Raw genomic sequence first — 24,305 nt, forward strand, 5'->3', positions numbered from 1 at the left:
TTTACAGTCTGGCTCTGGTGAGGAGGACCAGATGCAGTTGATTCTGTATTAGAAGGCTTCTTCACAGCTGAGATTTGAACCTGCTGCAGTAAAATCACAGGTGTTACTCATAAAGTCGATGATGACTTTGTTCCAGCGATTATTACAATGCAGTGTTGCATTGAGAGTTTGGAAAGTCAGTCTGGTGTGTGTGAGGTATGGTTTCTCTGACTGAGCTCTTTATTTGTCGTTATTTTTTTTACTAACTACTTGGGAATGTAAAATGAAGCCACCAAATGCTTGAAGTCTGAACGCACCACCCTGGGCATGCTCTTTGACTTAAATAGGCAAAATGTCATTTCTAGTTGTTCAACCACTAAATGTAACTGTAGATTAGATATATTTACATTGAAAGCAAGACTGCTTTTGATACTACTTAAGCACATTTTCCTGATTATGCTTTGTTTCTGCAGATTTGAACATGTTATGTAGTGTTTCACAGAGTTCTATTAATTCTCACCCTCTGACCATAAGAACACAGTTCTGTATTTCAAATCTGACTTATTATGCCACTGCAGCGTATTTGGCACATGGGTCTCTTTGTATTGTATGTACATATAATTCAGTTATTTGAAGAACCTGAGTTTCAGTACAGAGGTGTAGTACAGAGGAAACAAATTCATACAACAAGCCTAATGTATAAGCAAATTCATAAATGCACCAAAAATCATGATGCAGTTTTAAAGAACGTGTTAGCCAAGGGAATAAAACCTTGTTGAGTGTGGACTAGATAAGGATATATTTCCTTGGCTACCAGCTACAATGATTATAAATAAAGTCACCCAGTAGTACACAAAGGTGATTAAAAGTAACCATGTGGCATTTTAAAGTGGTCTAATGATTGATACTGATGGGTCATTATGCACTTTGAAGAAAAAAGCTAAATAAAACAAAATGTGAAAGAATGAAACATGAACAACACGAACAACTCTTAAAAAAATTGAAGATATATAAAATCAAAAAGTAAATAGGAGCATATTGAAACAAGTACAGCACAAACAGTCTAAATGAATCTGGTATAAGCCCTTTTGAAGAAGCTAGTTTTAAGCTTAGTCTCAAGAGCAGAGAAGGTGTCAGTGTCCCATAAACTGGCAGCTGGTTCCAGTGGAGACATGCCTGGATTACTACAAACGCTGCCTTTCATTCTAGTCCTAGCAATTCTTGGAACCACAAATGGAACCTCCAATCTGAAAGCAAAGAGTTCTTGCGGAATGATGGACATCTATAATATCCTGCTGAGAGGGCAGAGCCTGGCCACTGAGGGTTTTTGTAAGAGGTATTTTAAAATGTCCTCCAAGGGAGCCAATGGGGAAAAGCTAACAAAGGATAAATGTGATCTTTTTTGGCGATACCACTCATTTCTCTGGCCGCAGTGTTTTGGATCAAGTGAAAGATTTTCAGGGAAATGTTTGGACACCCAGTGAAAATAACATTGCAGTATTCCAAGCCCACATAGGATGAAAGCATAGACCAGTTTTTCAGCGTTGCCTCGGATGCCCCTGGTTTTTATTCAGCTCATGAAGAAAAGCCACCATAGACACCGTTTTTAATATGTAAATTAAGGACAAATCCTGATCAAAAATGACTCAAACGCTCCTCAAAGTAGCACTAGAAGCCAAGGTAATGATATCCAGAGCAACTACATAAGACTGGATAGTGAATCTCTGAGGCTTTTAGGGCCATGCACAACAACCTTGGTTTGCCTGAATTTAAAAGTAGAAAAGTAAAGGTCATCCAGGCCTTTATGTCTCCAACACAAACCTCAACGTAGAATTTTGAATGCAGCAGGCCTGCTATTCCTTAAAATTGAGTATTTTATTTTTTATTTTCATCTCATTTCATAGTGCTGTAACTTCAACATAATCAAAGGATTTTGAAGGTTAGTCCACTTCTGCTGGTGGCTGATAAATAATCTTGTTTTAAAATTTCAAAAAAGGTGCTAAGACAGCTGTTTAGATGTCAATACATGAAGAATTTGTCATTTCATTGTTATCTTTAATGATAATGAGGCAGCGTTCGTGCGACACTGTTGGGAGACAGGGGGGTGGGAGGGGGTTACGTCTCGGAGGCGCGCGCTTCTCCGTAGTGACGTCACGGGAGCGCCCGAGCAGCAGAGCACCGGGGAAGCCACCAGTGGAAGAGCTGGCAAAGACGGAAAAGAGGGAAAGATAGACAGGAAATAGAGCAGGAGACGGAGAGAGAGGCACGAAACACGCGGAGACTGCGCGAAACGCTGCACTTTCCCTCGGCTTGACAGGCTGCAACGTTACGAGGCGTCACTTTGAGCTCTGACAGCTGCAGAATAACTGAAGAGGATATGTGGACTGGCCTTTCTTTTTTGCCACACAGAGCTTCTTTCACCACCGAGCGTCAACACAGCCGCAGTGAGTACTGGAACTTAGCTGGCAGCCTGAGGGTGTGCGCGTGTACACATGCATGTTTCATTACACAAGCCGACATGCGTGTTTGTTTGTGTGTATCATGCTGTCAACTTCCCCGGGCAGCCTCACATACCTGCGCTCGCGTGAGTCTTTGCTGGCGCCTTGCAGGAATATGAGGAAGGGCATAAACATAATTAAAATTTGATGGCCGATTTTGAGGCGCAGCAGTTTCGGGTCAGCCGTGAGGAGACGTACGGTGGACTGTGAGCTCATTCCGCGACGTTTTCCTCCTTATTTTGTTCAGAAATGCAGTTGTAACCGTACAATTTCCCCGGAATAACAGGCTAATAACACCGCGTCTGTACCGCTAAATGCGATTAACAGCGGGCGGCAGATGAAGCTGCTGACACACTCTCAAAGCCACATTTGCTATTACATTCCTGTAAAATTAATTTAACAGCAGCAGGTTTTGCACTTTAGGGTAAGGTTGTCTCCTGTGGCATGAACAGTATCTCCCAATGTTGACTTTAGTCTCATATAATAAGAGTATGGGGTCTTTGCTTCTGCTGTTTCCAACAGGATCCCTCAAGTTTGTCAGCTGACAGACTTCACGGAAAACTCCTCGGATTAAGCAGTTTATGAGCCTGATAAATGAAATTACTTTTGAGTAAAGTAGATTTGAAGAATGTGTTGATGGGAGCAGGGCATTTCCTACTTGTTCCGCCCACAGTCACAGTTCGTGGCACCGCCCCATCCTCCTGGAACATTCAGTCAGGGGAACTGAGGTGTTTCCTTCCACCGAAATTATTGTAAACACAGTGCATTTTTAAATGTCCGAGCTATGCACAGGGCGAACAGCTCAGTTTGCCTTGGCCCCCTTCTCTCTTTCCGCATGAAAGGTACAAACAAACAAAAGAAAAGAAGATTTTTAAGAGCCCAAAGCTTTGCACCAAGTTGAGGGCCCTGACAAAGACAGAAGTTACTTAGCCTATGTGTATATCACCCTACCGTGTTGGTAGCTGCTCCTAAAAAGACAGGGATGTCACCTCCTTCCTTTATGACTATCTATTAGTGGGCAGGCTGGCTGTAGGGGCATATTCCTTTTCACGGGATGAGCCTGGGGGAGTTTTACTCTCGCTTTTTCTCCTGAATGAGTTTAGTGTCTCGCTGCCTTTGTGTTAAATGCCAAATCTCAGCGGTACTCTTGCTGTTTCTGTTATAAAGGGATCAGCCAAATCGGATGTGTAATGTGTGTTTGTGCACGGACACCACAGAGGTGTACCTCTTGTGCACCGGTGTGTTTATCTGCATGTGTGTGTGATTTCTTGATTGAAAGTGCATTTTTGTCTGCCCGGCCTGAATCTTGGATTCATTTCCTGTGGCACACAACGGACCAGAGCCGATGTTATCTGTTTCATATCAGCGCTGCGCCTTTGAGTGTTTATGTGCGTTATCGCAGATAAGACCAGTGGCACAGGCTGCACTGCAGAGCTTTAACCTGTATCTGACTCAGGTATCGTCTCTCTATCCCATCATTCGCTACTACGGACTTTTCATATATCCCTAAAATGCTCATCAATTGGAATTTTGGCTCAATTAAAACATTAACCAATAACCGTTTTTGGAAGGTTATGACATACAACTTGAAGATTTTACATATATTTGTTAAAATTCTATTAAAAGTGTACAAGTCGGCACCAAACCGTCATTACAATTCGTCTTCAGTATGGTTCCCTGTTATGGAGACAGGTCTAGAGTCAGTAGTCCCAGCTGTGTTGAAGGAATACATTGTGACTTGGTAAGAAACTGCACTGAGGCCCAGATAGTGAAATGAATATCCCAGATGTTTGCAGTTATGATAGACTGTACAATCAGACTGACTATCAAATCATCTAGAAAAACTATCTAAACTATCTATTTGGAGGTGTAGCCACTAGGCTGCAACTATGCAAACGTGACATTCAATGACATAATTAAGCCAAGGAAGTAAAGGCAGGACAACAAGCGATGCATTCCAGAGCTGCGCTTTGAGGGCTTTGAATTTTGTAACAACAAAATTCATTATTCATTATTCATCGCCAGACTACTTGTGGACAGTGAAGCATTTGTTACCAGTCCACAAGTACTCTGGCAGTGAGTAGGCATAAATGAATAGACAACCTTGAAATAAGCATATAACAGTGAATCCTAATTATGTTTTAATGACACTAAATGCATCATATTGTGCTGTAATGTCACCATTTGTGTAGCTGGACCTTTACTGTGAAAAAAATGGATTTCAACAAAAAAGGGAGTAGAAATCAGGTTTTTTGCAAAGTTTCGCATAAATTGAGATTTATAAGAGAGAACCATACTTATACACTGCTTTATAAATCTTGTGGAAAGTATGCATAAGCATATTTCTGCCTCTTTGCATACACACACTTTTAGTCTTGAAATTACACACAGTTTTATGCCTTGGGTCCCAGGTGTTGCTTTCTTCCTTTATGAGAATGTCTAGTAGCCTCTTTCCTCCACCCCCATCTGGCTTGTGCATCCATTTCAGAACAACTTGGAGAACAAAACGAAATAAAAGAAGCGAGGAACCCAAGAAGTTGCCCTTGAGTGACGACAAGCTCATCATTAAGGGTGGGTGATCTAGAAAATCAACCTGAATCCCAATTTTCCCTGCAGATTTAGTAGAACTCCAACAATCACACGATTTGTTTCACACACCAGGTTCATTTCCAGATGTGCAGCCCTATGTACCCCATACATTGCAACAGTAAGCCATAGTATAAACCACAGCATGGGATACTAAATGAATAACGCCAGTGTCCTAAGAATCCTTAAAGGAAGCATTTCAAGATGCAGTTGATAAAAAGGGAGCATGTGAAACATTTTCTGGACTGATTGTAAAGAGAAACATGATTAAAAAGCTGAAGCGGTATGCATAATTCATATGCAGTGAAACATAGTAAACATATAATAAAAAAGACGTCATCTGGATGGAAACATTATGCCCTAAACCCAGTATATACCATTAACTATTGATGTGCAAGTTGCCAGCTCCTTAGGCATTAATATGCCCCCATACCATCAGAGATGCAGCTTCTGAGAACAGGCCCGATGGTTCCTTCCTCTCCTTTTTAGTCCAGAGGACATGGTGTCAGTGATTCCCACCCCCCCAGAAAAAGAAGTCAAAGTTTTGATTGATTTGATCGCAGTTTTCACTTTGCCTCAGTCCATTTTTAATAAGCTTTGACCCAGAGGCCGCGGCAGTGTTTCTGAATCGTGTTCACATAAGACTTCGCATCATAGAGCTTTAACCTGCATCTGTGGATGTCACAGTGAACTGTGTTCACAGACAGGGATTTCTGGAAGTGTTCCTGAGCCCGTGCAGTGACTTTCATGACAGAATCGTGTCTATTTTTAATGCAGTGCTGCCCGAGGGTCCGAAGGTCACACGTCTCTAGATTATCTGAATGTTTTGATGAGATTATGTACCGTAGATGATGGAATATTTACAATCTCTAGAACTCTAGGATATCATATACGGGTTACATTATTCTGAAATTGCTCCACAATTTGTCGATGCAGTTGTTTGCAGGCTGCTGAGCCTCCGCTCATCTTTACTTCTAACAGACTGCCTCTGTAAGCTGTAAGCTGTTTCGTTTGTGCCCAGTCATGTTAATGACCTGTTGTCAGTTCACCCAATTAGCTGCAACTTGTTCCTCCAGCTTTTTCTTTTTTTTGTATTTATTTTTCCAGCCTTTTCTTGCAACCGTCCCAGACTTTTTTTTTTAAATGTTGCTGCTGTCAGTATTTTTTAGGAAACTTTGAAATATCTCACTTTCACCATTTGATTTGTTTTCAGTGTTGCATACTTCTACACAGCCTTGCGTCTAACGGTCTGGTAATACTCGAGATAAATTGCTCCCCAGTTTGACTCTTCAGACACAAAAGATTCTCTGAGAAAAACCACTGTTGTTGTGGTATATGAAGAAACAGTGAAAGTTAAAAAAGCCAGATCTGGTGAGCAGCGGATAATCCCCTCAAATCATCAGACATATTATGCCCCAAATGAGCATGGCCCTCCCCGCCAGCAAGGCTGTCGGGATGACTTTCAGTGAGATGTTAAACTGCAGAGAGCACCGGTGAGTCCTTTCCCGCCACATCACATCACAGGAGCCTGACAGGAACAGAGAGTAGTGGAGAACCGAAATAGTCAACGTGAACTTAATGTGTTTTTATGAGCTGAGCTTCAATCCTCAGGCGAGACACAAACTTTGTCAGATTTGCTGGAATACCAGCCAGCTAAGTATAGGCGGGGTGGTGTGTGCGTGTGTTTGCATCACATTGTGCGGCAGGACAGACGGATGTGTGGTTGTCACATAAATAGAACACGCTGAACACCTTCAGGAATGCTGATGGTGAGAGGGAGAGGCGGTAAGAGGAAGGGAAAGCATCAAGGAGACAAGTGAGGGTCGGAAATGGGAAACGAGGAATTATAAGTTGAGATGTGCAGAAAAAATACATCATACACGTGTAGGTATTTTAACACAACACCATCCATCTCTCATTGTAAACCATCATTTGACCATCAATTGTGTCTGCCTGGTTTTATGACCATGACTACTTGCACTAACAAACTCTTGGTACGGAAGTAGATTCAGTTTAAATGACACGTTTTAGGAACAGACATGGAAAAGGGCCTCACAAAAAAAGAATAAGAAAACACCACAGAACTCAACCAAATACAAACATGTCATAAGGGGACGAATGACACACAGTTAAACAAAAGTTTAGAACTGTTTGTAAATGTGTCAAGAGTGTCTTCAGAAAAGTCTCAAAAGTACAGGAACCACACCCTGAACAAAGGACCTCAGAAGTCTTCAGAAGGTCTCTCAGAAATGTCAGGCTTGATCACGAACAGATCTGCATACACAAGAGAACAGAACGGAACAAGATGTATAGAAACTGGATTCTGAACCTAATTGGGTGCAAAGAAATAAAGACCACTGTTATGTGAGACCTTCTGGATGTATTTTTCAGACCACTCCTCATATCGTTAGCCTCATTGCATAATTGCCTAAATCATTTTTTGGCCAAATTGTGATATCTGCCTAACTTTACTCTCCTACCACTGCTGCATCACCCCACCTTATTGCCTATGTCCTCAGCCTATCAGAACACATTTTAGAGAATCACTATCTGCCTTAGTCGTCTCTTTGACTTAGGCATTTTTGACGCATTTTTTGGTAAGTAACCCCAAAACATTCCAATATGACTTGGACAATTATGCTATTAGGCTAACGATATGTTTTTCATATGATGATAGAAAATTACAAATATTTACTGAGAAAGATGTGATAAGAACCACTCACTGCCTGAGCCTGTCAATCTAAATATTAGGATTTACAGTCCCAAATGCAGAGCTGAGGTCAAGCAGCACAACTGCAGAGCAGTCTCCAGCATCAGCCATTAGTTGGTTACTCTAAGGGCTTATTGTTGAATGCAGTCAACAGAAGTCAGCAGCGCTGCTGCTGCAGGCAATTGTTTAGCTTTTTACAGCTCCCTTGTACTAAAAGTGACCAAAAATAAGTTGTTTCGGGTTTAGGTTTCGACTTTTTTGCTTTGCTTTGCCAGAACACGCCGGAGGTCGACACAAGTGCCTGTCATACATCTGCTGAAAAGCTTGGAGCTCGGTGTGATGCTCGAGGACTTCGTGAGGCCTCAAACAGCATTGTGTGTGTGTGAGGGAAGAGTGTAGCAGAGGCTGAAATGCAGGGCAGGGTGTATCCTGCTGAGTGGTTTGTGGACTTAAAGAGGATGAGGGTTTTTTTGGTTCTCAGGTTGATTGGTGGGCCTGTTTCATAGTTTGATCCAGAGTGATTTTCATCGAGCACAGAATGATTAAATATTTAATGTTATTTGAAATGTCTAATTTCAGGGTTCCTATCTGATATGGCCTTTGATTTGAGTACATGTCCACACGGAGAACAATTGAATTGACGGATAAAAAAAAAATCAGGTCTGAAGATGATGAGGCAGCTCCTTTGATTTGAATAAAAATAGCATGATGAATAACCAAATATCAAGAATGTCTTTACGTTTATGACATTTGTATTGGTGGAGCAGAAAATTAGGCGCTCTATTTTCTGAATAAGGAATCGCAAGAATTTGTTGCTGTGTTCATTGTTGTTTCCATGGATACAACAATGTTAAAGCGAGGCTGCAAATATTGAAAATGAGATCAATTGCTGATTAAAGGATAAAGCAGATTGTCTACTAATGGACTGTGTAATAATCATCGCTTTTAGCCTTACGTCTGATCGGAACCGTCTTAAAACACGGACAGTTAACTTCACCCGGAAATAACGCAGCATATATTCACTCAGGCTCACTTATTTTTGTCGGCGCTTTTAAGAGCTTAAAAGCCATCTGTAGTTTAAGACTGACGGTCGGGGTCAAAAACTCGGGTGAAGATTTACAGTCTCCACGGTCGACAGTAAAACTTTTGTGAACTTTCAGCGTGACAGATGTTGCTGAAGGTGACAGCACGTTGGTTTTATGCATTTTTGTGACGGCGAGCTGCTGACGGATGGCATTTGACTTTGACAGTCTTTTGCTCGTGCTCGTTGGACCACACGACTGCTGCTGCGTCATAGTTTTTTTTTTTTTTTTTTAATCTTGTATTTTTGGACTAAAAGTGCAGATAACCCCCAGCTCCGTCAGCATCTAAAACCACCCCACGTACAAATCTTTCACCTGTGGGACGCGCTGGTGGTTTATTCATGTGACCCTTAGACTTGAACCTCAGAAAGCACAACACGGTCAGTGTTGTGGTTTCCATGAAGTCCTCAAGCCAATGAAAATATAAAGAAGTGTGTGTGTGTTTGGATAGCCATGTGATACAGTGATGACCTTCCAGTGTGCGTGCATGTGTGCGTGTTCCAACAAATGCTGGAATAAAGCTAAACATTCTGGACATTATGGCACGATGGTGAGAATTTGGACATGAGCTGGTCACATGGGGAGGAAGAGGAGGAAAACCTCAACCCACTTGAGTTCTCAGTCTCTTTGTCGTCATATTGGCCTCGATAAAGCAGTAGGCTCAAGTCCACTGAGGTAATGCACATGTATGTTCTTCATATGTGTCCGTAAATGGGTTTTCTATACGTAGCGTGGGCGTGCACGTGTGCTAAAGGCAGGGTCCTGCCCTGTCTCTTTCCAGGTGTGTGTTTTTGGCCCAAGGGGAGATGGAGCAGATGGTCCCTGTTTACGTTTTCAGAGTGTGAGTGTGGAGTTCAGCACGGAGCCAAAAAAAACATATGAGAGTGAAAAGCCAAAGGAGTCAACTGATTTCAAATCTGAAACGTTTGCTTCTGTAGCTGGAAATTTAGAAGAGGGCACATGTTGAGGAGTAGTGGATTAGTTATTAAAACTGAAGTATTTTTCCATCCCTATCCAATATCTATATGTTTGTTTAACTTTTGGGAGTTCTGAGTGTCCCTGTTTACTGATTTACTAACCTCACAGATAAGCAGCAGTTTAAGTCTAAACCTCCGTATCTGAGTACAAGAGAGTAAATAATTCTGATTTTTTTTTTTCTTCTACAAATGACCAATTTCTATAGTGCGGAGGAGTGGGGTCACATGAAATAAGTTTAACCTGTTGTGTGCTGAATGTACTTTAAGCTGCTACGTTTTAGTAAAGGTGAGTGTGAATCAGATGACCACCGTGTGTGTCCAATGGCTCATGTCTATGTGACCTGAAGATGACATTATTGTCTCCACGAGTAAATAAACTGCTAAATCATGACTCATTTTTAGCATATCTCCCCCACAATTTCTAAATGGTACCCCGGAACTCTCAAAAAGCTGCACCGTTCACTCGTGTGAACAAATTAAAACTCAGTGCATGTATGTTGGACAGTTCAGGAGCCCTGGGAGATTAGAGTATCCTCAACAGAAAGCTTGAAATGTCAACAACCTCAGAGACATTTATCAGCATGATGTGCACATAGATTATGATCAAAAGGCAGCAAAATGTTAAACCGAGTACCCAGAGCGGCACACCAGGAGTGATTTGTTTCATTTATCCACTGCTTTGAAAATTATGAGGATTATAAATGACTTAATCAGTTTAACCCAGGCTGTAATGGCAAAGCGGTATATCCGGATGCACAGTGCTTTAGCATAACCGTTAATATTTTGATCAACAGAAAATACAACAAATTGAAATTTTCCTTTTTCTTAGTTTGACGCTTTCCTTCTGTTATTGTTGTAGAACAAAAATTAACAAATAATTAGATATTGCTGAGTAATTTGCAATATGTTTTTATGTTATTTATGCATGCCAGCAGCCAAAACAAATCTAATGAACTGCATGTTATCTGATGCCACCCGGTGTGTGACTGCTGCTGCAGGACAGTGCCTTTGATTTTGTGCCCAGAGGTGTTGGACAGCGTGAGCGGTAAAATGGTGAAACAGGTGATGCAGAGAAACCGTGTTCTGTGAAGAGTCATTTTTCATTCCTGGGAATGTTGATGCAGCTCAGAGTGATGTTTTATTTAATGTATTGTTAATGAATGTAGACGTTCATGGCAGTAAGACTCATTTACTCACGTGATTTTCAGATTAGACGATGATCATTTTATTTTTATTAGGGCATAAAATGTTGAGATGATTGTCAGAAAACTCAACGTGCAGCATCAAGCGGTATAAAGTAACATTCGAAGATTTTCAGGAATTTGACGAACATATGGTCACCGGTTTCTTGTGATTTGTAATTTATTTCCCTTTGAATGATCTTAAATGAGCGACCACAGGATGTAATTTATGCGCTGATGTAAATATTGCAAAGATGCAAGTAGTGTATTGCTCAAAAGAAATGTCATCAAAACCCTAACCTGCTAAAGAATTGCATTGTTTTGGACCTTAAGTGCACAGATCTCGAGTTCAGCTGATCAATAATCTGTCTCTGTCATCTTCTCTTTTCAGGTGATCCAATCATCCAAGGCTTTGTGGATCATCTTGCTTCCTCTGTTCACTGCTACTCTGGAACAAAGCTCATGGATTACAGCGGGTGTTGGCAAGGCCTTGATCACAGCTATGTTAATAATCTGATATATCTCAAGTAAAGAGGAGCTTGAGTAAAAGACCGGGAGGAGTTAGATTTTTCACTCTTTACGTTTCAGATTTTTGGGACATTGGTCTGTTACCTTTATTCCTTTCACTAATTCCTGTAAGTTTGAGTATCTCTTTCTGATAAACCGCTTATTACACTCAGACACTCCTCCATACAGTGCGCTCCTCTTATTCTGTCACCATGTACGGTAGTTCCCGATCCGTCTCAAAGCTGGATGTTGTTGGATCCAATGGCAACGGCTCAGTGTCTGGGAGTCCCGGTCGCTCGCCGCGCCTCCCTCGCTCCCCACGTTTAGGACACCGGCGAAACAGCAGCAGCAGCTCCGCTGCTGGACTCACTGGCTCTGGAAAAACTCTGTCCATGGAGAATATTCAGTCTCTGAACGCTGCCTACGCAACTGGCGGTCCGATGTACTTCACTGACACAGCGGATGACCCGGTCGGCATTGGGAGTCTGGGCAGTGGACTGAATCCCACGATGCCGAAAAGCACCATGACCCTGGGCAGGGCCGGGGCCAGGGTCCCTTATGGAGTCAGGGCGGCTATCATGGGTAGCAGTCCTAATATAAACACAGGTGGAGGAGCGAGAAGTGGTGGAGCCATCATGCCCAGTGATGCAATAGCATTTGGGGGAGAAGTGCAAAACCAGTCTCCACAGGCAGCTACTGTGCCCCACTCCATGAGACAGGTGAGATACTACTGTGTTTTATTCCCTTCTTTACGACTACCAGTTTGCAGTTTGTGAACTGAGGGTTGAAACACCTGCTACACAGATGTGGCCAATGTGTATCAAGCAAATGCTACAGAAAGAACATTTTTAAAAGCTGCTACAGTATGACGTCTGAAAATCCTGGAGTATATGCAACAGATGTATTCGTCAAACATTTTCTAGTTTGCTTTTGTTTTATTGCAGAGATTTATGTCTAAAGACCTTGAATGAGTGTGTCTCTCTAAATGTCGAAACGTTTCTTTGAAAGACAATAGGAACGTGTTACCAGGGCACAAAAATCTTGAATCACGTTTGAATTATCCTGGAAGAAAATAATTTTAAATGGGAGATAATAACATGGACTCTGTTCAGCCAGGCCTTATAGTCAAGCACAGCCCAAATATTAGCACATCAGCTGTTCAGTCGGCTGTTTCCTTTCTTTGCATGCAGTTGGTAAATCGCATACAAATCGTTCGATTTTAAACTGCCCTCGCCTGCATACTGAGGCTGCTTCCTGCTCAAGCCGCTTTCCAGCTCCTCCGTTTCAGTTTGTGCCTGTCATGTATGTTTTAATGCTGCTCTGCTATGTTTTCAGCTCTGTACAGCGCTTTCAGCAGCTAGGGTTGTTGTAAGTGTAATATGTAAATAAACCTGAACTTGACCTCGCCAGTGGGCAGGCAGGAAAATCCTACGAAGCAATCAGAGCAAAACCCATTAAAAAGTGTTTGGAAAAACAAAACTCCCACACCGATATTTTGCTGGACCAATTTTAGCTTTGCATTGTTTTGTCACATCAAATATTTCCGTTCAAAGTAACGTTCATTTTTTTGTATCAATGGTGGGAGATTCTTCTTCAGCACATTTCAGAGATTCCAAAAGGGTTTAAGGTCAGGACTCTGTGGTGGCCGGTCCACGTGTGAGAATGATGACTCATGCTCATTGAACCACTCCATCCAATCTGTTAATAGAAAAACCTGATCCTCATTGACCTCATTTCTTGAGCACATAACATTGTTGAACCTAGACCTGACCAACTGAAGCAACCTATAATGCTGCCCCCTTAGTAGGAATTAGGCTTGATGAGAGCAGCACTTCATCCACTGCTCCTCTTCCCCTGATGCGCCATCACTCTGGAACCGGTTGAATCTGGACTCATCAGACCACACAACCTTTTTCCACTGCTCCAGAGTCCAATGTTTATGCCCATTAGCAAACAGAAGCCTTTTTTTTTTTCTATTATCCTGATTCAGAAATGGGGGGGAAATTGAGGCTACACAACAGTTTTGTCCCATTACCTTAAGGTCTCTGCACTGTTTGTGTGAAAATGCTAATAATTTCTATAGTTATAGTTTCTTCTAATTGATTTCACCAAGAGCTGTACAGCTGTACACTGGTTGGAACTGTCAGGAAGAGGTTTCCTGGTTCGACTGACAGTTCTTTCTGTGTGGAGTTTGCATGTTTTACCCTTTTTCAGCATGCGTTCTCTGCAGGTACCCCGGCTTCCTCTCACCGTCCAAAAACATGCACGTTAGATTGATTGGTGATTTTAAATTGACCCCGTGAGTAACTGTGAGGACACAAGGCTATTTGTCTGTGGTGTACCCCATGGCAGCTAACATAGGCTCAAGCCCCTCCGTGACGCTGAACTGGATGAAGTGGGTATAGAAAATGGATGGTTCACGGTCATTTAAAAAAAAAAAAAATCTAACTACATTTCCTCCTTGAAGATTTAGGGTTTGATAATGTGTTTCTTAAACATTTCTCTAACCAATTTCAGCTTCGACAGTGTCCTTAGCCGTTTTATTTGCTTGAGGCAGACCAATGATTTGACCCTTCGAACACAGAGTAACGTCTTAATGTCACAGGATGCGTCTTTCGACATGGCTGCTTAAGGAATGAGAAGCTACTCACTGCATCAGTTGAGGTTAACTCAGTTACTTGTACGCAGCTGAAATATATTAATCTCTGCCATTATTGTTCATAGGTCACTCTTACTAGTTGAAGCTAGGTGGTGATTTCTAATTTTGTTCAGACAGTGTGTATTTGTACATAAATACAGAGTTGAAGTTTTGTATAATTAGATAAGGAATGTTTAAGACTGAGACAGTGTTTATCTCATCTTAAAGCACAGCAGTACAGCCCTGAAATGAGCTCCGAAGAAAAAGGAAAGACAGAATCAGTTGTGCTTGGCAAACCAGATATTTAGTCATGCAGATAAATTTTTACACTTGCTCTGTGTGGGTCCAGGATGTGGGATGTTTGCGCCGAATTTAGCCAGGTTTTTAATGGGCATTATTTTCTTCATACGCCGCCCTGCAGCTAAATAAAAGAAACAGTGCGGCTATTCATGAAGTATTTTTAATGTCTGCCCTCCTGCTACATCTGCTCCATGAGTCATAACCTGAGAGTTCATCATTACTTATTAAACAAAAGACACAGCCATAATCTCATCTTATATTCTTTCCAATGTGCAGGTTTTTCTTGACCACATGAATGTAAAGTATATGACATTAATTGTGAGGATACTAAGCGGTTCTGCCATCTGCACAGCTCGCTCAGTGCACAGGGAAGATGCCCGACACAAGTTCTGCAGGACCAAAGTAGAAAGTCTGTTTGTTGATTAAAAATTAATTCAGAATATGTTTAATACTGTAATATGCTGCTCATGCCGAGATGGTTCAAACACTTATATAAGGAACATTTTCTCATCAAAATTGGAATATAATCGTATGCAGTTTATGTAGGAAATGCTCAACTGCACGGCTAGAATATCTCTAAAATATTCTGTTTTCTTTTGATTATAAATATCATGCTGATGGTCGTAGGGGGGCATAAGCCCGTCTTAACAGTCATGGGGTCAGCGGTGAGTACACTCTGGGGAGATCACCAGTCCATCACAGGGCCAAGACTACCAATTTAGAAACACCAGTTGACCTAACATGCTTGTTTTCTGGACTGTGGGAGGAAACCAGAGTCCTCAAAGGGAACCCATGCAGACACACAAGGAACATTAAAAAGCTTAAATAACACTCTGAAGTCTGCTGAGACCAGTTGATTTCCTCCTGAAAATGATAATAGTAATAATAATATAATATAATGTAATAATAATAATAATGTTCCGATTAACAGTGGCAGCATGGTGACATATAATGGACGTAAAATGCTAAATTATAATAGCGCCGGTATCAAACATTTCACACTCTTTCTGTGTGTGTCTCACCAGGTGAGAGATGGAGCAATGTCAGACCTGCAGACACAGTTAAGAGAAGTACTGAGAGAAAATGAACTACTCCGCAGAGAGGTAAGAATACACACACACACACCCACACACATATTAATGATAAATTACTTTGTTTTACAATATTTGTTATCTTGTCTTTGTGTTTGTTTATCTCTGGGAATTATATTGTCATGAATCTAAAAAAAGAAAATGGCAGTAAGGTTAAACTAATAGCCAGTGTGTTGCATAAATAACGATAGGAGGCATTTTCAAGTTCCATTGTAAACAAATATGTATTTAGTGAAATAAAGTCACAGCGTTTGATGTTGGTCTCTTATAGCTGGAGGGCAAAGAGTCCAAGCTGAGCTCTTCTATGAACTCCATTAAGACGTTCTGGAGTCCTGAGCTAAAGAAAGAGAGAGCGCTGAGGAAGGATGAAGCCACAAAGATGACTGTCTGGAAGGAACAGTACCGAGTGGTGCAAGAGGAAACACAGGTAGGAAAATGATGTTTTTTACTTTTTCTATTCAGTTCAATTCAATTCACTTTCATTTCTATAGCGCCAAATCACAACACATGTCATCTTCAGGCACTTCAAAGATACAGTATATATAATAATAATACAGTTCATTGTGATACAATGATAAACCAATTAATTCCAGTTCATTTAATTCCAAATTAGTCCAATTCATACAAAGCCAATAAAAAAAAAAGTCGCCTCGCTACAGAAACCAACAGATGCACTGAAACTTCTCTTTGATCCAATCCCCTGCAATGAGCGTGCTGGAGGGGACAGTGGAAAGAAAAATCTCCCTTTTTAACAGGAAGAAACCTCTGGCAGAACCAGACTCATCCGCCTCGACCAGCTGGGGTTGAGAGGACAAGAAAGAGGGGACAACAAACACCATAACACCAGACCAGGGGTGCCTGGGGTCTGTCTCACAAAGAAGGTTCAACAAACTCTGAGTCGAATCCTGAACTCTGAGAGAGAAAACTGAGAGTTTCCCTCATTTCAGGGTTAATAAACTGAGTTTTCACTAGACCTGCTTTGTGAAACAGACCTCTGCTGAGAAGGAGAATCACAAGTTAATGACAACAATAATGTGATATGTCCATGGAAAGTAAAAGAGAGCAGAGTGAGCAGAGGTCCATCACGGGAGGTCCCCCCGCAGTCTGGGCCGAAAGCAAAACTATGGGATGTTTCAGGGTCACCTGAGCCGCCCTAAACTATAAGCTTTTTCAAAAAGGAAAGTTTCAATCTCTAAGGAAGAGAGGGCGTCTGCTTCCTGAACCCAAACTGGCAGCTGGTCCCACAGAGAGGGACCTGATAACTGAAGGCTCTGCCTCCCATTCTGCTTTTAGAAACTCTAGGAACCGCAGTAAACCTGCAGTCTGAGAGCAAAGTGCTCTGTTGGGAAAATATCCAACGATGAGATCTTTAAGATATTTAGAGCTTTATATGTGAGGAGCAGCATTTTAAATTCTATTCTGAAATTAACAGGGAGCCAATGAAGAGAAGCTAAAACTGGTGAAATATGATCTCTCCCGTTAGATCTCATCAGAACTCTGGCTGCGGTATTTTGGATCAGCTGGAGGCTTTTCAGACAATTATTGGGACAGCCCAGTAATAAAGACTTACAGTCCAATCTTGACATAACACATGCATGCACTTGCTTTCCCACATCACTGCAAATGCAATACTATGAAGGTGAAACAAGGCAGTCCTAGAAACCTGCTTTATATGTCAGCTAAAGGGCAGATCATGATCAAAAGCAACTCCAAGGTTCCTTGCTGTAGTACTAGAAGCCAAGGAAATGTCATCTTGAGTAAGTATATTGCTGGACAGTTTCAAAAGAAACTGTTTTCAGAAAAAAAATGTCTCCCATTAAGACAAACCCAGAAGATAAGAAAAAAAGAGAACAAGAAAATGCAATAATATCAAAACCATTTAGAAAGCCACGTAATACAAGTTTTTATTGATGTTTAGTTGGTCCATAGAGATGGAGGGAGCATTGTGTCAACTGTACTATTCAGCCCTGAATTAATTTCACCATTACTGGAGTTCATCCAGGACCTGGATTTTCTTTCAACTTAGGAAATGCTTAAAGTTAGAAGATTCAGCTGAAACTGTGAGATTTAAGCCATTGTTATTGGCCGTTTTCACCCGCCCTTACTCACGATGTAGATGTTCTATTCTCAGTTTTGTCTGTAAAATTCATGGCATGCAGGGGAGTGTGTCTTCATAATTTAATGGAGTGTTTTGGCGGATTTGTCTCCCTGCTGTAAGTGAAGACGCACAGATGAAGAGGGCTGCCTGGTTGGGGACTCCCAGCTGTCTGTTGGTGCTGCAGCCATCTGGATGATACAGAGACTCAGTTAGTCTGGCAGCAGGCTGAAACATTATACAAGAGATGACATGCACACATACACACTCTCGCAGTCACTCATGACTTCACACTGCCTCATTTCTCAGACGGCAATTGTGGAAACAGTGCAGACCAGTGCATTTTAGGAAAATTAGATTTATGTTTTGATCATAAACACATGCTCTTGTGTGCTTGTGTGCACATTTATCAGAAAACTCAATGTTGCTCCTAAAAACTCAAAGGCTTATTTGATGCGGATCCAAATATGGGAAATGACTTCTGGTTTATGCCTTGAGTGAGAATTGATCTGATGAGCAAAAGGACAGATGATAAGTTGATTATCATGTAGCTGGCCTGCTGCCAGATCCTCAGTTGCTTTAACATTTTCACTCACTACATTGTGTGTGTGTGTGTGTGTGTGCTATGTCATTTTCTGAGCACACACACACACACACACACACACACACACACGTGACAACATGTAAGGCCATTTTTCTTATCTTTAATGTTGGGAAATATTCTTCACTTTTTTACTCACCGCAAGCGTTTTGGTTCCGCTGGCTTCTTATTTTCTCCCATCTTAGTCATTCTCCTCTATTTTTGTCATCACGCGCTAAGTCAGCTCTCTTTCCTCCCTCCTACACCCCCCCTGTCTTTGACATCATCTTCATGTTCGAAATTGAATTATGTACCTTCCAGCACATTTAGGATATGTGAATTCGAGCACACACATCGACTAACGCCCCTCCCTGAGGATCACTCATCCCTCCTCCACCCTTTGTCCTTCCTCACTTCCTCTCTTATTCACCTCCTCCTTCATGCTTGGCTCACTATCTTCATATCTCTTCCGCCAGCTTGTGCTTTTATCTTTTCCTCTTCAAGCCGCACTTCTTTGTGTTTTTCAGTTTCTGAATTACTATTTCAGTATATCACTGCAGATTAGGCAGAAAAAAAACAAGTTAAAAGTCGTTCCTTATCTCATGTTTATTGATAGAGCATCCAGTTAATTGATCTACATTGTTATACTTGTATATCTTGATAGTTCTGTTGTCCAATGTATAAATTAATAGACATACTGTCATTTGAAGAAGAAAGTACACTCTTATTTGGTTTAAGGTTTTATGTATCTTGACATGATGATGAGACGATCATCTGGTCCTTTCAAGCTCTAAAAAAGTAGGTAAATGTAACCTGATGAACAACAAGACATGACAGTTTACACTGTCATTATTCTTTGTTTTAACAAAAACTAAGGCATATGTCGAAGCAGTGTGTGAAAAACGAAGTACACCCCATGATTAAACAGCTTGTTGAACCACCCTTAGCAACAAAAACCCAAAGTAATCATTTTCCATATGATGGCTTTGGTCCGCTCTTCTTCATAACGTGTGTTTATGCACAGCTCTCTTAAGGTTCCATTACAGCATTTTAATCGGGTCGAAGTCTGGACTTTGACTGGACCATTGCAACACCTTGATTCTTTTTTTTTTAAGCCATGCTTTTGTATATGTGCTGACGTGCCTTGGATCATTGTCCTGTTGATGACCCAGTTTCTGCCAAGCCAAGCTTTAGCTGTCGGACAGATGGCCTCCCATTTGACTCTAGAATACTTTGATACTTTTTGACTTCATGGTTGACTCAATGACTTCAAAGTGTCCAGGTCCTGTGGCTGCAGAACAAGCCCAGATCATCACCCCTTCACCACCATGCTTGACATTTGGGCAGAGGTGTTTGTGCTGATATGCTGTGTCTGGTTTTCCCCAAATGTGGCATTGTGCATTATAACCAAACATCTTCACTTTGGTGCTGTTCCACACATTGTTCCAGAAGTGTTCTGTTCAGACTCTACGTTGTAAACCTAAGCTGTACTGACATGACATGAGAGAGTTGAGGCTTTCCTCTGGCAACCCTTTTAAATAAGCCCTACTTATTCAGATGTTTTATAATTGTACCGTCATGAAATTTTAACATTGAACATTGGGGCCTGTCTGAGATGTAGTTCTTGAGTTTTGCAGTTGTTCCTGGTATTACACAATCTGACCCTGGGGAGAACTTGCTGGGATGTTCATTCCTCAGAAGACTGGCAACTATCTCGAGTGTTCTCTACTTGTGAATAAATTAAATGGCCTTCAAACCCTTCCCTGATTGATGGGCAGTGACAATAGCTTCTCTGAGATCAATGTCGATGTCTTTCATCCTTGGCATTGTGTTGGCACACACCTCAATGCTCCAGACCAGCAAACTACCAAAACTTCTGCTTTTTAATAATGAATTGATCAAGTTTGATTTATTTGCATAACCTGGCTGCAACTTAACTTTATACTGTGCGTAACAGAACATTGAAAGGTGAGTGGTTAGTGTACTTTTTTCCACCATGCTACAATCTAAAATCAAAAAAAGTTGGGAAAATGCAAATAAGAACAAATTTACCGGTTCGTACATGTACTGTCAGTACCTTTTTTCCCGCAAGATGTTATATTTTTTTCTCTCAGCTTAATTAAATTTCTTGATATACATCCATTTTTGCATTTCAGGCTACAACACATTCCAAAAAAAGTTTAGAAAATAAAGCTTTTGCCCCATTATTATGTTGCATTTCCCACCCAAAACAGTCTCATCTATGAATAAATTCAATGGGTGAGAACTTTGTGGCTGACTGCATGTATGCCGCCTACACACCTCAGCCACTACACTGTTAATCTCTAGTTGTTTGATGGAACATTTGTACATGTTGTTCATGCTAGATTGAACCAAAAATCTTAAACTACTGGGTGTAATAGACGCTGAACAGCACCACAGAGACGGCTTTCTGATTGTGTTTTAAGAGGAGCTAGGTAGCGACAAACTCACAGAGGTTTCTTTTGAGCAAACACGGGAAATGTGCAGGGTCCCCGTCACATTAGATGGGAGGCAGCTTTGTGTTACATCCCTGCTGAGTTTTAAATCAGCCTCTCCTGCAATTTCCTTTCTTTTGTTTCATTTTCCCCTGCTCACTGACATCCAGTTTTCTGTTATCATACTTTTTCTTTGTCATAACACTCTCCATACCTTTCTCACTGGTCTCTTTTTCACTGTCTCACCATTTCACTCCCACTACCAGACTCCTTCGCTAACCCCCCCCTCTCTCTCTCATTTTCCTCCTTTCTCCTTACTCTCCATCTGGGCCTGTAGAACCGGTTTGCCCCAGAACTCCCTTCAATACAGCAGACACTTACAAATCCAACAAAATCTACTGATGTGTATACAGAAGCCCATTCTGTCTGTCACTTTTAGTGCGCTGCCTTTCTTTAGCATCTGTCATTTGTCATGTGCATGATTGTAAATGTGTTCGCCCACTTTGTTCCACCTCTTTGATCACAGTAGGTCAGAACAATCTTCGGTGCAGAAAGAAGGAGAAGCACAGAAAAAAAAGGGAAAAAGTTGAAGGAATGTGTGGAATGCTAAAGGAAAACCTCACTCGCTACACTTTGCCTCCATCGTCTCTTTGTTGATTTTATTTCTTACAAAAAACATGCACGGGTTTCTCTTTCTCTCTCCAGCTCCCCTTTGCAAAGCAAACGGTTTCGATTGCATAAATACACAGTCGCAATCAGAAGGCAAGCAGCAGCAATGATTCACGACGGTAACCATCACATGTGGGGTTTGACTCAGCATCACCGCGCCCATTTGACACCTTAACCTCCCAAAAGCAACATCATGTTTTCAGAACTGAAGTTTGGCTTTCTGAGTGTGTGATTCTTCCTTTCTGTTCCACGCTAAGTCAGACCAGCTGAACTATAACGACTCTGTCCATTGCTGCGACTGCTCGATGCAATCTGTCATCCGCTGTACCCCAGGCGAGCTCTGTGACGTCGGAAGCAGCGCGAGTGTGAATGCGAGTGTGACACATTTAGAGGAGCTGGGGGGGGGGGGGTGTGTGTGTTTGTCTGATATGGGAGCTGTTTGTTTGCTTATTTTTATCCATCAGCCTCTTAATACATGTCATGTGTGTTTAAGATTGTATCCCAGCGTGTGTCTGTGTGTGTACTCGCATGTTCCCTTAGTTTCTGCGTTTGTGTTTGTATGCTGTAAGCGAGTTAGGAATCTTTGTCCTCGTTGGCAGGCCTATGTGCTCGTCAGGACAATTGGACTTTTGTGGATGCCAGTGTGTGTGTTGCAAGTGTGCGCACATGGACACACACATACATATGGATCTATATGAGGGTTTTGTCAGAGGATTTATGTAACAATACGTGCATTTCATGGAAATGGAAGGTACCCGGCAAAGATTTGATGTTAAAAGTCGTGTGTGGTTGCTATTGGCTGTGTTACTTTCTCTTCAATTATTTAAGTTAATAGTCAAGGTGCTGGTGGGAAATAGAAGTTGTGTGAAAACGTTTTTGTATGTATTGATCAGTTCCGTTTAATCATTTGTAAAATTATAGCAGCAAAGTGTATGTGTGTGCTCAGGTGAGGGGTTCATTCAAATGGAGAGTTGAGCACAGCGCCTGCTACACCTGCGCAGCTCTTTACCTTCAGATGGAGGATTGGATGAGCGAGATAGTGATGAGACAGGAAAAGAGCCCTTGTCTTTTGTTTCTCCTTCTTCTGTCCATCCTTCTTTTCTACTCTTGCAGAGTGTGGCAAACACTGAGAGACAGCAAGAGAGAATCACAAACTGGCACTCGGGTGTATTTTCCACCGCACGAACTTCAGGTTAATGTGTAAATGGATGGTGCCACCAGAGCTCTGACTCATTGGCTCCTTACAAAGGAAAGTAAAATCTGACAAGTGAACCAGTTGCCTTGAAAAACTCGAGTCACTAAAAACGATTAGTCTAATTTTAACCTTATTTCTATTCAAGATTACGTAGAATTTCATGACATCAACTTACCGTAATCTTGTGAAAACCTTTTTCTAAGTGATGGCTCTTTAGCAACTCATGTTTGCCAGCCTTAAGCAGACAGACAAACAGAAAAGTGAGGAAAAAGTAAAGTACACAGATGCAGTTTAAGTTGGAACACATATTATGTTTAGAGCGCTTTTATAAGATTAAATAATCACAGCCAACAACGGCTTGTTTTATAGGAACACACCAAATAAAGAACAAGCTTAAACAGCTGACTGAAAGAGTAAAAGCACTTTGGATGGGTTTCTTTGCTGACTGAGTGAAGAGTTAGAATCACTGCACAGCACTTAATGTTATTACACCTGCAGCGATTCTAATTTCTTTACATCACGCTAGCTTTGAGGTTGTCTGCATGGATTTCAAATCCAATAGAAATTTGTGGTGCCAGTAGCTTCCTGCTTTAAGTTTGTATTTACTGTATTGAAACGAAAAATGTACCCGGGAAGAGTTTCTGTGCCAGCTGGCTCCAAAATATGCTTTGCCTGGCAGTCTGTATGCTGCCATTGTCCTTAAAAAAGAGAGCGCGGGGTGACTACTAGTGAATAATGGATCAGGAAGATAGATTGAGATGCAAAGATGTGTTGAGAGGAAGAGGGAGTAAATCAGGGGAGTGGATGATGGATCAAGCTGGAAAGTTGGGGAGAAGTGTCAAGAGGAGGGAGAAAAAGAGGAGAGACGAACTGATGATACAGACAAACTGAGCGGAGGAAGGAGATAACATGTAGAGTAACAGAAAGATTGATGGATGTTGATGTGACAGGAGAGTGGAGAGGATAGAAATGTAGACATGATGCACTGATTTAAAGGGTAGATTTTGGTGGTAGAGGAAGAGGAAACAGGAGGAAGAGAAATATGGATAAAATCCTGGATAAACACAAGAAAAAATGGCTTGAAAATATTAGCATTACTTGTCTTTGTGTTTTGTTAATTGTCAGTAGTTTCCATTTGGTCATTTCCTTTTTTCCAAGCCATTTACTTCAGCTGTAACCACAACAGGTAAACAGGCCGAACAGTCACAGAGGTTTTGATAGAAATCAGACACAACCTTCACATTTAATCTGAGCTGCATTGAATTTTAGATCAATATTACAGCTGGGCTTTGTTGTTGTGTAGGGAACTTTAGATGTCACTTTCTCACATGGGGTACACAGAAGTAGAAGGGTTGGGAGAGCGAGTCGTTGAGAAAAAGCTGAACATGCAGAAACACAGAAAGGGATTCTGCAAGATTTTTTACATTCGTGAAGAGTCAACTTCTTTAGCTGCAGCTCTCCAGCTCCCTCATCTGAGACGTTTCTTGTTGTTTTTGGACAAGTGGCCAAGTTCATGATCTTCCATCTCATTAAAACTATTTATTTTGATCTTAGCTGTCTTGGTTATGGTAAGATTACATTAGGAAAGGAATCGCTCTTGTTTGGAAAAACAGCAACATCACTGAATCCGATGGTATATAAAATGCAATTATTCAGATAATTTAAAAGGAAATGAAGAAGCCAACCATTTACGTCGAGTACAAAAATTCTTTATCTGGATAAAGTGCCACGAACAATCCTAAATGTTCAGCCTGTTCTCTT

The 24,305-nt window shown here is 41.4% G+C and overlaps 1 protein-coding gene across 4 annotated transcripts in view; it reads left to right on the forward strand.

Annotated features, from left to right (window-relative positions):
• The first annotated feature begins 2,129 nt into the window (after window positions 1-2,129).
• LOC142385348 (ELKS/Rab6-interacting/CAST family member 1-like) overlaps window positions 2,130-24,305 on the forward strand; it is a 134,087-nt gene continuing 111,911 nt past the window's right edge. For all 4 annotated transcript variants that reach the window (XR_012770166.1, XR_012770167.1, XM_075471811.1 and 1 more), the window contains exons 1-4: window positions 2,130-2,423; window positions 11,405-12,239; window positions 15,484-15,561; window positions 15,821-15,976. Coding sequence is in view for 2 of the 4 variants with exons in the window: in XM_075471811.1 (XP_075327926.1) it covers window positions 11,733-12,239; window positions 15,484-15,561; window positions 15,821-15,976 (741 nt within the window). In the remaining 2 variants the exon portion in view is untranslated. The remainder of the gene's footprint in view (window positions 2,424-11,404; window positions 12,240-15,483; window positions 15,562-15,820; window positions 15,977-24,305) is intronic.

This window comes from Odontesthes bonariensis, chromosome 8 (assembly GCF_027942865.1).
Source record: "Odontesthes bonariensis isolate fOdoBon6 chromosome 8, fOdoBon6.hap1, whole genome shotgun sequence".
Classification (NCBI taxonomy): Eukaryota; Metazoa; Chordata; class Actinopteri; order Atheriniformes; family Atherinopsidae; genus Odontesthes; species Odontesthes bonariensis.